At 36.9% G+C, this 14,438-nt stretch overlaps 1 protein-coding gene across 1 annotated transcript in view; it reads left to right on the top strand.

The window, feature by feature from the left end:
- FCHSD2 (FCH and double SH3 domains 2) overlaps positions 1-14,438 on the top strand; it is a 318,404-nt gene that overhangs the window by 272,531 nt on the left and 31,435 nt on the right. The window contains exon 12 of the mRNA XM_055320838.1: positions 5,102-5,206. Within this exon, the coding sequence (XP_055176813.1) occupies positions 5,102-5,206 (105 nt within the window). The remainder of the gene's footprint in view (positions 1-5,101; positions 5,207-14,438) is intronic.

Genomic DNA, 14,438 nt, shown 5'->3' with positions numbered 1-14,438 from the left:
GCTGTGATCATCAAGACAGTGTGGTACTGGCACAAAAACAGACACATAGATCAATGGAACAGAATAGAGAATCCAGAAGCGGACCCTCAACTTTATGGTCAACTAATATTCAACAAAGGAGGAAAGACTATCCACTGGAAGACAGTCTCTTCAATAAATGGTGCTGGGGAAATTGGACATCCACATGCAGAAGAATGAAACTAGTCCACTCTCTTCCACCATACACAAAGATAAACTCAAAATGGATGAAAGATCTAAATGTGAGACAAGATTCCATCAAAATCCTAGAGGAGAACACAGGCAACACCCTTTTTGAACTCGGCCACAGTAACTTCTTGCAAGATACATCCACGAAGGCAAAAGAAACAAAAGCAAAAATGAACTATTGGGACTTCATCAAGATAAGAAGCTCTCGCACAGCAAAGGATACAGTCAACAAAACTCAAAGACAACCTACAGAATGGGAGAAGATACTTGCAAATGACGTATCAGATAAAGGGCTAGTTTCCAAGATCTATAAAGAACTTGTTAAACTCAACAGCAAAGAAACAAACAATCCAATCATGAAAGGGGCAAAAGACGTGAACAGAAATCTCACAGAGGAAGACATAGACATGGCCAACACGCACATGAGAAAATGCTCTGCATTACTTGCCATCAGGGATATACGAATCAAAACCACAATGAGATACCACCTCACACCAGTGAGAATGGGGAAAGTTAACAAGGCAGAAAACAACAAATGTTGGAGAGGATGTGGAGAAATGGGAACCCTCTTGCACTGAGTGAAGTAAGTCAATCAGAAAAGACAAACATTATATGGTCTTGTTCATTTTGGGGAATATAAATAATAGTGAAAGGGAATAGAAGGGAAGGGAGAAGAAATAGGTAGGAAATATCAGAAGGGGAGACAGAACATGAAGACTCCTAACTCTGGGAAACGAACTAGGGGTGGTGGAAGGGGAGGTGGGGGTGAATGGGTGACGGGCACTGAGGGGGGCACTTGACGGGATGAGCACTGGGTGTTATTCTGTATGTTGGCAAATTGAACACCAATAAGAAATAAATTTATTATTAAAAAAAAAAGAAACAGTCAACAAAACTAAAAGAAAACCTACAGAATGGGAGAAGATACTTGCAAATGGCGTATCAGATAAAGGGCAAGTAACCAAGATCTATAAAGAACTTATTAAACTCAACAGCAAAGAAACAAACAATCCAATGGCCAACATGCCCAATCCATGAAATGGGCAAAAGACATGAACAGAAATCTCACAGAGGGAGACATAGACATGGCCAACAAGCACATGAGAAAATGCTCTTCATCACTTGCCATCAGGGAAATACAAATCAAAACCACAATGAGATACCACCTCACACCAGTGAGAATGGGGAAAATTAACAAGGCAGGAAACCACAAATGTTGGAGAGGATGTGGAGAAAGGGGAACCCTCTTGCACTGTTGGTGGGAATGTGAACTGGTGCAGCCACTCTGGAAAACTGTGTGGAGGTTCCTCAAAGAGTTAAAAATAGATCTGCCCTACAACCCAGCAATTGCACTGCTGGGGATTTACCCCAAAGATACAGATGCAGTGAAATGCCGGGACACCTGCACCCCGATGTTTCTAGCAGCAATGTCCACAATAGCCAAACTGTGGAAGGAGCCTCGGTGTCCATCGAAAGATGAATGGATAAAGAAGATGTGGTCTATGTATACAATGGAATATTACTCACCCATTAGAAACGACAAATACCCACCATTTGCTTCAACGTGGATGGAACTGGAGGGTATTATGCTGAGTGAAATAAGTCAATCGGAGAAGGACAAATATGTGGTCTGATTCATTTGTGGAATATAAAAAATAGTGAAAGGGAATAAAGGGGAAAGGAGAGAAAATGAGTGGGAAATATCAGAGAGAGAGAACATGAGAGACTCCTAACCCTGGAAAATGAACTAGGGTTGATGGAAAGGGAGGTGGGCAGAGGTGGAAGTGACTGGGTTACGAGCACTGAGGGGGGCACTTGATGGGATGAGCAGTGGGTTGTTATTCTATATGTTGGCAAATAGAACTCCAATATAATTAATTAATTAATTAATTAATAATGAATTCAACTTGCCAACATGGAAAGAAAAAGAACAGACTTATAGATGAATGGAACAAAAAGAATAGTCTACAAATTGGTGCACATGTATATAGTCCATTGATTTTTAACAAAAATGTAACAAACTTCTAAAAATGCTGAGTAAATTTCAATAAAAATGAATTCAGTTATATTTTAAGCACATGACTCGTTAGGGTGCCAGACTGATTCAACACTAGAAAATTTATCCATATAATAAATTGCATTCACCAAATAAAGATGAAAAATTTCTGTGACTATTTTTATAGTTACCAAAAAATCATATGATAACATTGATTATCTCTTAGTGATTAAAAAATAAAAGTCACAGCCAGCAAGATAAAGAATTTTTCATCCTAACAAGGATATCTTCCTGAAACTTACAGTGAACATTATACTTGATGGTTGTGTTAGTTTTCGATTATCTGCCATAACAAATTACCATGAATTTAGTAGCTTAAAACACTATAAAATTCTTATCTCACAGTTCCGTGGATCAGAAATCTGGATGGATTTGGTTGATTTTACTGCTTAGGCTCTAAACAAAGCCAAAATCAAATTGTGCTGCTAGCCTTTAGGGTAGAACCCACTTCTAAGCTCATTCAGGTTGCTGTTAGAATCTAGTTCCTAATAACTTGAGGTTGAGATCCTTGCTTCTCTCCTATCAGCTGGAGGCTACTCTTACCTCCTAGAGGCTACTCTCTCTGGTCCTTGCACATGGACTTCTACATCTCAGAGCCATCAGTGATTCATTGAATCTTCCCATGGTTGGAATTTGACTTCCTTTTTGGCCTCTCATCTGATTCCAGTCAGAGAAAGTTCTCTGCTTATAAGGGACCATAATGATTAGATTTTGCCGCATCAGTAATCTAGGATAATCTCCCTATCTTAAGTTCCATAACTCTAATATATCTGTAAATTAATTTTACATATTAACAGTTCCAGGATTAAGATATAGAAATCTTTGGAGGGCATTATGCCTACCTAAACAGTACCAATCATCACCACTACTTTTCAGTGTCGTAAGATTTGGTACATTAATGAAAGAAAAAGAAAGTGTTCAAATATTAGGAAAAGGTATGCCTGTTATTATTTACAGGTGATGTGACTATGTACCCCCCCAAAATATGTGACCCAACTGTCAAATAGACATAACAATGGTTCAGTAAGAACAAATATAAGACTATATACAGTCTATAAAATAAAAGAACTTTAAAAAGTTAAGAGTAAGGGAATAAAATAAGAGGAAATATTTATAAAATAAATAACAGAAAAAGGACTAATATCAAGAACGTTTAATAAATAATAAAAGCGCAAAAACTAGAAAAATAGAGGCTATGAACTGCCAATTTATTAAAGTAGAAATACAGATGACCAGCAATATATGAAATGACACTATTAATCAGAGAAATGAAAATTGAAACAATATGATTAACTTTACATATAATCTTGGCAAAAATTTTAAAGAATGACAATATGTAATGTTAGTAAGATACAGAAAAATATGCTCACACACTACTAGTTGAATACTAGAACTTTTAGGGGACAATTTGGCAATGTCTACTTTTTTAAAGATTTATTTGTTTGTTTGTTTGTTTGTTTGTTTGTTTATTTTAGAGAATGAGAGGGCCTGTGCGGGGGCTAGGGTGAGGGAGGGGCAGACAGAGTTTCAAGCAGACTCTATGCTGAGTGTGGAGCCCAATCTGGGGCTCCATCTATGACCCTGAAATAAGGACCTGAGCTGAAACCCGAGGGTCAGACATTTAACAGGTGCCCCAGCAATGTCGGTTTAAATTAAAATGTACAATTTCCACTTCTGTATTGTTATCTTAAATAAATATTCCTATATGTGTTCAAAGAGTCATTTGTACAACCAGGTTGTACAGTACTATTTATAATAATGGGAAATTTGAAAAATAGCAATAGAATAAGAATAAATAAAAATGATACAACTGAACTATGAATCTGTGGATTAGAAAATGAAGTCACTCTATTTGTACAATTATAAAAAGATCTCTTAGACGCATTGAGGGGATGATAGGTCTCAGTGGCTTTTTAAGATTTATTTATTTTAGAGAGAGAGAGAGAGAGAGAGATAGCAAGGGGGCAGAGAGAGAGAGAAAGAATCTCAAGCCGACTCCATGCTGAGAGTGGAGTCTGAGGCAGAGCTCAGTCTCACAACCCTGAGATCACAACCTGAGCCAAAATCAAGAGTCGACTGCTTACTTAGCCAACTGTGCCACCGAGGTGCCCTGTCATTTTATTATTTTTTAAGCAGAACTGCAAGTATGCACAAATACATAAGAAATAGTTTGAAAAAATACATGTAAATTGATGGCAGTAATTATCTTGTGGATGGGGGGGCACATAGTGGAATGTGCAAATATGAGACTTTTTGCCATTTTTTAGTTCTTTTACAATACTTTATATTCATGTAATTTTTAAAAAGATTTTATTTATGTATTCATGAGAGCACATGAGAGCCCAAACAGGAGGAGGGACAGAAGGAGAGGGAGAAGAAGGCTCCCCCTGATCAGGGAGCCTACCCACAGGGCTCGATCCCAGGACCCAAGGATCATGACCTGAGCCAAAGGCAGATGCTCAAGCAACTGAGCCACCCAAGCACCCCTATATTCATGTAATTTTTAAAAATTGAAGGTGTATGTATATCAAAATATGCCATCCAAATAAGGTTTGTAGATTGTGCCAATATCGATTTCCTGGTTTTTATATTATAGAACAGTTATATAAGTTGTTGCTATGGGGGAAAGTGTGAGGGGACTTTCTGTAGTACTTTTGCAACTTTGAATGAGTATAATTATATCAAGGGGTCTTTTTTTTTTTAAATGAACAAATAAGTGAAAAAAATTAAAGGTTAAAAAAGGAATTGTGGCCACTCGTCACTGAAGTCTGTTAAATTACCTAAATACTGTAGTCACTGAAGCAAAAACCATCATTGTTTTCCTGTTTTCTTTAATAGGTTCTAGATGACCTGGAATGTCATGGAGTTGCAGTGTCAGAACAAAGCCGAGCAGAGTTGGAACAGAAAATAGATGAAGCTAGAGAAAATATTCGTAAAGCAGAGGTGAGGTGACAGCTAACTGGCATTTTGCCCAGCTCCAACAACATCACAGCTATGATATATATCTCTAGAATTCAGTTTCTATACGTGGATTAATTTGAAGATGAATCAGCATCTTCATCTGTGTCCGGAGTATTATTTTTTAGCACCTACTTTCTACAAGGTAGTATACATAACAAAAAGACACTGAACCTGCTATCTGAAGAGTTTACAATCATGAAAAATTAAATAAGAGAAGAATTAAGTCACAATAAGATATTAATTTTACAGTTTTCATAAAGTACATAATCAGTCAAATTAATGGCATAAAATTGATAGATACATATGTTCAGAGCCTTGAAAAATCCTCCCCCATAATGAAAGTCTCACTGGTACAGGGGCATAAGCTGATCTTTTATAAAGAGAGACTTGGTTAAGCAGACAGGCTAAAAAACATTACAACACTGGATTTTAATCTTTTGGTAAGGGTCATGGGACCCTTTGAGGATTGTGTACAAAAATGTGAAACCCTCTCTCTTACAAAAAAATACACATTTTTGTGTACAGTGTCCAAAAGTTCATTCACCCTAGAGTAATACTCCCTGATCTACAGGCAGAGAGGTTGAGATGGAAAGAAAAAAGTTACTTACAAAGGAGGAAGACAGGATACAATTTGGCAGTTGGATTTGTTCAAAGTGGAGGGTTTTTATGAGGAAATGTGGTAGGAAGTAAGCAAAATAATTGTGGTTAGGACCAATTCATGGATAACCTGTGCATGCTGTGTATAGTTATCTACCCAATGCAACATGTTGAAGGGATGTAGAAAATAGACATTTTAGAAAGACTGAGACTATCCAGACCTCAAAGAGAGTATGTTCCTGTTCGGAAGGCACAGAGAGTGCCAAAGGTAACTAAAACTATAAAATATAAATGCCAAGAAGTGGTCCATACAGGTATACTTAATACTCAAGAAACGCAGAGGACACAGAGACCACTGTGGGAGAAGTTGTTAGTGCAGGTAGCACAGAAGAGGTAGAATTTGAGCTGGGTGTTGACAGATGAATATTTTAGAATGAGAGAAGAAGGGATAGCATAAGATTTATGTCGTGCAATGTCAAGAGGCGTAACTTGAACTGAAAGAAGGTAGGAAAGAGGCAGATTTGAGCCTGGCTTTGGGAAACACTCTCTAACATTCATTTGTCCAATGAGAGAATAAGCTCCCCTGGGATAGAGTGCAGCACTGTAAGTGTACAAGATACTGTCAGGGACTCTGCACAAGGAGTTCTTGTATTGACTGAAGGTTAATCAGTGATTTTCATATATTCCCTCAGGACTCTAGAGGTTTTGAGGAAATATTTCAGTGGTTGATTCGGGGGGAAGCAGGTGGTCAGGGGAAGGGCAGTTTAGGCAAACAGGGAGTATGAGCATGTTTTGGCACAACCCCACAGAAGTGGGGATCCCTGGGTGGCGCAGTAGTTTAGCGCCTGCCTTTGGCCCAGGGCGTGATCTTGGAGACCCGGGATCGAATCCCACATCGGGCTCCCTGCATGGAGCCTGCTTCTCTCTCTGCCTCTGTCTCTGCCTCTCTCTCTCTGTGTGACTATCATAAATAAATAAAAATTAAAAAAAAAAAAAAAAACAACCCCACAGAAGTGATCTGAACCAGAAAGGCTTGCCATCTGCCTAGTCTAGAGAAGCCCCAGTAAACCCAGCTTGCCTTTGTTCCTGGCACATGATCCATAGCCTCCATAGTGAAGAGGGCAGGGTGTACAATAAATAGCCATTTTCCACTCTGAATTCAGGGTCATAGCTAAACCACTACCCTAGTATACTGGCCAAATACTGTTGGCAGGCCTTTGCCTGGTCTAAGAGACATTGGCTTGTGTATAAGAGTTTTTCCTGCTGTTTGTTTCTCCGTACACTGAGATGAAGCCAGTTTCAGAGCCTTAGTGGAACAGAACAAGTCTCAGAAAAGGGTGTGTTCTCTCTTGGATTTTCCATTTCCAGACTCCCTCCATGGTGTCACTGTCTGGTACCATCATTCTATCAACCCCCTCAGTTGTAGCAGTAGTAAGTATCAGTCACATAAAGTCTGCATTTAGACTGAATGATCTGTAATTTCCATGAGTATGCTAAACAGCCCTGTGTTTGTTAGCTTAAAGCTAAAAATAGGAAGTGAGATTCCCACAACAGAATGTCTCATTTCTCCTAATACCAGTATTTAAGTCTACATTCTCAAAGATAATTTTCTTAACAAAATATGGAATATGCTAAAAACCATGGGGCTGGATCCATTCATTATCTCAGCTTTAAATATCTATGAAATCTGGTTAATCCTACTGCTATCTTAAAATGATCTCTCACTTGATTTTCACCTATCAGATACAAAGTAAAACCAAGCTAAAATAAGAGGGCAAACATGTGAGTGTAGTATTGAAGTAGTACTTAACAGATTGTCATAATGACACTTTTGGATAGACCTAGGATTATGACCTGAGCCGAAGGCAGACACTTAACTGACTGAGCCACCCAGAAACCCCTAGATTCCTTTTTTCTTTTCCTTTGCTTGTGTATCATTTGCATTGGATTTTCTCTTTCCATTCAATAGTTATTTACATCATTTATTAATAAATACCTAATCAAAAGGGAGACAGTTGATTAAAATTCCATTATATCCTTCATGTTTGTTTGTTTTTTTAATATTTTATTTATTCATGAGAGACACACAGAGAGAGGCAGAGACACAGGCAGAGGGAGAAACAGGCTCCATGCAGGGAGCCCGACATGGGACTCAATCCTGGGTCTCCAGGATCACACCCTGGGCTGAAGGCGGCACTAAACTGCTGAGCCACCCGGGCTGCCCTCATGTTTGGTTTTTAACTCCTACCAACATGAATATTCCTTGTTGGTTAATCTACTTTATCCAGTCCTTTCTGTATTATGTTTCCATTCAGTATTGCTAGTTAGAATAAAAACCTTTGTAGTGCTCAGTAATAAATATTTTCCAAAAGTAAGAAATCAAAAATATAAATTACCTGTGCTTTTCCAAAGAATAGGGTTTATATAGTGATTAATTAATAATTGGCTGGTTAAAGTGCCACAAATTCACAATTGATTAGTTTAACAGATACTTAATGAATACCTGCCATGTGCCAGCTGCTGATGGATATACTAGACATACAGTAATGAACAAACTATTGTTAGATTGTTATGATCTCTGTAATTGTCACAAAAATCTTTATATTAGATGTGGTAATGTTTGCAGCCCCTAACAAATTCCAGAATTGAAACAAAATAATAGCTGCTCAAGTTAACTTTGATAACAATATTCTTAACCTGGTATTTAGGTATTTGAATTTTTTGAAATGCCTTTTGTCACAAAAGACACACATTCTTCATCTGACTTACCATTCCTGTTTTAAAAATGACTTGCCAAGAAACCAAGAATTTTAAATACCATCTTTTTGGAACTGTACCTGACTTAGGTTGTTCCAGAACACAATTACTTTTTGCATGTTTAAATTTTATTTGGGTTGAGGGCAGTTCTCTTTTTGTGACAATGAGGAGATACAAAGAGGAGAAAGTTAATTTAAGAAGTCAAATATATCCAGAAATTTTTAGTAACTCACGTTTGGTATAAGGTCTGCATAGACTATATGATTCTTTCTCTAAGATATTAACTATATATTTTAATCTGAATTGAATGAATATTTGAAAGCCAAAGCACACTAACAGTGAATTAACAAAACAAAAAAATCAATTTTTATTTATATAAGCACATTATCATAGATATCATTTTCTTTTAAATTATCATCCTATAATATTCTGTTGTACATCAGGAATCCAAAATTATGTCATGTACCTCAGTGACTCAAAAATGGTAATTAATACCCTTCCCAGCATGCTATAGGAGGAACCTAAAAATTTCAGTTGCGTAAAATATGAGGCCTCATCACCTCAATATTAAAGAAATGCTAAGGATGAACCTGCAATAAAAACAATTTCTTATCATTTTATATCCAAATTTATATTACATCTGGGCCTGTTACTGTGAGTTTTCACTGTACTCATGTAACAGTATGACAGGAGACCTTTTGACCTCTCACTTTCTTTCATTTTTATTGTGAAAATTTTCAACCATATATAGGGATGAAGAGTAAATACATATTTCTTGATATGCTAAATTCAAACAATTAATATTTTGCAATATTGGTTTCATATGTTCTATTCTGTAAAATGGAAGTTAAATCTAGATTCTTGATTAGAATAAGTATTTTAGGCAAGAATACTTTATAGATGATGCTATGTTTTTCATTACAGAATGTTTTTATCAAATTGTCTATTAATGATAGTAGTCACTTACTTAATTAGGTGGTGCTACCAGATCTTTCAACTATTAAAGTTCCTTTTTTTGTACTTGCAGCTAGCAAGTACTAGTCACCTCCAATAGTGGCAAATGGGTAGTTTTCTCTTAAGTGTCACAGAATTTTAAAATTTTAAAATTTTAAAAATCAGTTCTATCAAGGTATAATATACATACAATAAAATATAACTATTTCAAGTGAACAGTTTGGTGAGCTTGGACAAATGCATCTCCCTAAGTATTCACCACCACAATCAAGATATCAGATATTTCTGTCATATAGGTTAGTTGAGCTTCAACAATATGAACATTAGATTACTTGATACTGGGATACTTGGGTGGCTCAGTGGTTGAGTTATCTGCCTTTGGCTTAGGTCATGATCCTGGGGTCCTGGGATTGAGTCCCACATCAGGCTCCCCACACAGAGCCTGCTTCTCCCTCTGCCTATGTCTCTGCCTCTCTTTCTGTGTCTCTCATGAATAAATAAATAAAAATCTTTAAAAAGAAAAGATTACTTGATACTGTCCTATATATCACATAGAAAGATCACCCCTCACATATTTATCCAACCTTAATTTTTTTCTTTAGTTCAGTTCAATGAGCTACTATGTATTCAAGCTCACTGATCCTTTCTTCTGTTGTGTATAATCTACTGTAGGCCATCTTGTGACTGATTTCAGATATTACAGTTTCAGCTCTATAAGTTCTTTTCAGTTCTTTATATTCTCAATTCACACCTGTTTATCTTCATGTTTTCCTTGAAATCCTTAAGTGTATTTTTAATAATGACTTTGCTTGTCTGCTCATGCCATCATATCCATCATCTTTTTTTTAAAGATTTATTTATTTATCCATGAGACACATAGAGAGGCAGAAGCAAGCAGGCTCCCTGCAGGAGCCTGATGTAGGACTCAATCCCAGAACTCAGGATCACATCCTGAGCGGAAGACAGATGCTCAACCACTGAGCCATCCAGGCATCCCCATATCTGTGATTTCTGTTTCTCTTTCTTATTGACCAGTTTTTTCCTTTAGTTATGGCTCAGATTTTTCTGCTTTTCAAACACCTAGTAGAAATTGTGAGTGTTTGGTTACTGAATGCCTGGATTCTCCTTTCATCTTTTAAAAATTACTGAGTTTTATTTTGAACAAAACTGAGCTGAACAGCCAGTTCAGTTGCAGATCAGTTTGATCCTTGGGAGGGTTGTTTTTAAGCTTTGTTTGGGTTGGTTTAGAATAGCCTTTGCAAGAGGGCAAATTTAGCCCTATTACTTATACATTTCCTTTCTATAGTTTCTTGTTATGCCATGAGTATCCAACAAGGTTTCTCAACTCTGTCTGGATAGAACTGTAACATCTTTCAGCTCTGGGAATTTTTCAGTTCACAGCTCTGTGGTAGATGTATTTTCCCCAAGTCCCTACCCTTTGCTTCTCATCAAGGACTCCCACCTTATATATCCTGAATTTGTTGTGTATTTTTATTCATTTAATGTATTTTCAATTACAGTTGGCCTCTTTTAAGCCCCATATTGTGTAAATTTGGCCAATGAGAATCCATCTAGGCTTCCATGTCCTTTTGACATTATTCCCATTAGCCTTTGAACAGTTTCTTGCTTTCTCACACAAGCCTGCAGTCATAGACTCACTTTATATTTTCCCTGCCCAGATTTAGAATTAGCCATTTCTCCAAGGAACTTTGATTTCTTTTAATAGAGAATAGTATTTAGACACCAAGGTCTAGGATATGAAGGTGCTTATTGTAATGGATGTCATTTATGTCTTGGCCCTTTCTTTGTTTTTGAAGCTAGGAATTGCTTTTTTTAAAATTATGACTTCATGTTGATATTTCCAATTAAAATTTAAAATTAGGGATCCCTGGGTGGCGCAGCGGTTTAGCGCCTGCCTTTGGCCCAGGGCGCAATCCTGGAGACCCTGGATCGAATCCCATGTCGGGCTCCCGGTGCATGGAGCCTGCTTCTCCCTCTGCCTATGTCTCTGCCTCTCTCTCTCTCTCTCTCTCTCTCTCTCTCTCTGTGTGTGTGTGTGTGTGTGTGACTATCATAAATAAATAAAAATTAAAAAAAATAAAAATAAAATAAAATAAAAATTTAAAATTAGAAGGATTTTGTTCAACTTCTTTGATTCTATATTTATCTTTTTTTCTTATATGGAAAATGTTGGTTCCTACTAATACTATCATAGTATTTTATTTTGCTTTATCCTGCAGTATATTAAAGTTTCAGCATTACAGTGGAAATGTTATTAATGATAAACTATTGAGCAAAATCTAAGATTTATTTGCAGTTCATTTTGAATGTAGACTATTTCTACAAGGGTTTCTGCTTCTGGTAGTAAGGAACTAGTCATATTAGACTAATCCACCTTTATTTATTTTTTTAAAGATTTATTTTTATTTTATGATAGAGAGAGAGAGAGAGAGAGAGAGAGAGAGAGAGAGGAGAGAGAGAGGCAGAGGGAGAAGCAGGCTCCATGCCAGGTGCCCGACGCGGGACTCGATCCCGGGACTCCAGGATCGCACCCTGGGCCAAAGGCAGGCGCAAAACCGCCGAGCCACCCAGGGATCCCCACTAATCCACCTTTAGATAAGTTACTAACCTGGGGTAAAAATATTTAAAATAACTATTTAATAGAACTAGAAGATATCCAAGCCATGTAAAAACTAGAAAGGACTAGAGAAAAGAATGGGACTATACTTGGTGATATTTACATTAAACACCTTTTTGCAAGGAGCTGCATGACTATAATTTGAGCAAAGAATCTTGGTCTTATAGGCTTAAGGACAGATGTTAGGGAGCCCTCAAGTTCGCGTATATATAAATAACCGTTCAGATCCTCAGCCAAACCTGCATGCACTGGTGAGGCAGAAACTCCCAGGAGCTTGACAGGAAACAGGAGCCAGAAGGCAAAATAACTGAGCTGAAATTTTAGCTGTTGCTCACCACAGGGGAGTAACACTAACCATTAAAATATTGGAGTGGTTATAATAATATCAGACAAAATAGACTACAGGATGAGAAATACTAAAAGGGATAATTTATAATGATTAAAAATAAGGTCATCATCTTCTCCATCAAGAAGACACAACAATTCTGGATGTATAGTATAGGTAGCTAATAATAGAGCTACTAAATACATGAAGCAAAAACTGACAGAACTGAAAGAAGAAATAGACCAAGCTACAATGGTAGAGATTTCAACATTCCTTTCAGGAATTTGAACAAGAAGCTGTAAAATGAGCAAGGATACAGAAGACTTGAATAACACTGTCAACCAACTTTACCTAATTGGCATTTATAGAACACTCCACCCCATAAGAGTAGAGTACTTGTTCTTTTAAAGTATACACGGAATGTTCAGCAAGACCATATACTAGACCATAAACCAGTGTCAATTAGTTTAAAAGTATTGTTATCACTCAGAGTATATTCTCTGACCCATCAGAATTAAATTGAAAATCAGTAACAGATACCTGAAAATTCTCCAGGTATTTGGAAATTAAATTATTTAAACACAATAATCTGTTCCTAACTTAAAACACACACACCCAACTTTATGAGAAAAATGATTTATTATCTCTCACCATTCTGGGTGTTGACTGTGCGTTTCTTTTGCAGGTTTTTCCTGAGTTTACTCAAGGAGCTACATTCACCCAGAGGGTCTACTTGGAGAGCTGGGCCTTTTTTCCAAATGGTCTTTCATGCTCACATATGCTAAACTAGGCTTCCTTACATAGTGGAGAGACCTCAAGTTTAAATGCACTTATCAAATCTCTGCTGGCATCAAATTTGCCTATGGTCCCTCAAAACAGATCACATGGATAAGCCCAGAATCAGTGTGTGACAGGACTGCATGGATACCAGAAGGCATGATTCATTGGCAATAACAAATTACCAAAATTGATAAGACCTTGGTTAAATCATTTCTCTCATCTGTAAAATGGAGTTTATGTTATGATATCTATCCCCAGAATTGTTTATTTTTTTAAAAGATTTTATTTATTTATTCATGAGAGAGAGAGAGAGGCAGAATCTCACACACAGAGGGAGAAGCAGACTCCATGCAGGGAGCCCAATACAGGACTCGATCCTGGGACTCCAGGATCACTCCCTGAGCCAAAGGCAGACGCTCAACCACTGAGCCACCCAGGCATCCCTATCCCCAGAATTGTTGTGTGAATTAAATGAAATAGTATAATCATATAGTTCCTAGTACATCTGATAAAGTTGTTTGGAGTGGGTTTTTTTTAAGATACCAAAGGTAATTTAGGGTGGCAAATACTGTCATCTACTTTTATTCATTTCCTGCATATGCCAAGCACTGTCCTAAATAGTAGGGTTGCAACAGACACAGCCCTTATCCTAAGAGAAATGATATTTTGAAGATAAATTAACGCCCAGATTGGATTTACAGACTTTATAACTGTCAAAAAATTTCATAAACTCAACTGTGGTTTGATATTTAGATATGCTTATGTTTAAGTTTTATTTTTTAAGATCAATTAATTAACGCTGTTCATACACCAGGATTATGTATTCTAAAAGGTCTGGCCTTCAAAACATCATCTCTTTAAATTCTAAAATGATTTAATCAGATAGTATCTGGGATGTAGAGTTACAGAGACCTATGCTCTGCAAATTTTAATCAACTGGCAAATCATCAAAATTCATTTGAAAACCCTAGGAAATCCTTCTTTTAAATAGTTGATAAAATATAAACAGTTGGAACCCTGAAGGAAAGATAGCTATGATTATTCTGGAGCTGCAGTCTAAAAATCTAAGTTTGCAAATGCCATGTTCATCAGTTGTTTGATAAAGTACTGACAAAAATAAATCTTATGAAAACAAAATTACTTGGTATTTTAAAAATAGAATT

The sequence above is a fragment of the Nyctereutes procyonoides genome, unplaced genomic scaffold (genome assembly GCF_905146905.1).
Source record: "Nyctereutes procyonoides isolate TBG_1078 unplaced genomic scaffold, NYPRO_anot_genome, whole genome shotgun sequence".
Lineage (NCBI taxonomy): Eukaryota > Metazoa > Chordata > Mammalia > Carnivora > Canidae > Nyctereutes > Nyctereutes procyonoides.
This window is presented reverse-complemented; position numbering and strand designations above follow the sequence as displayed.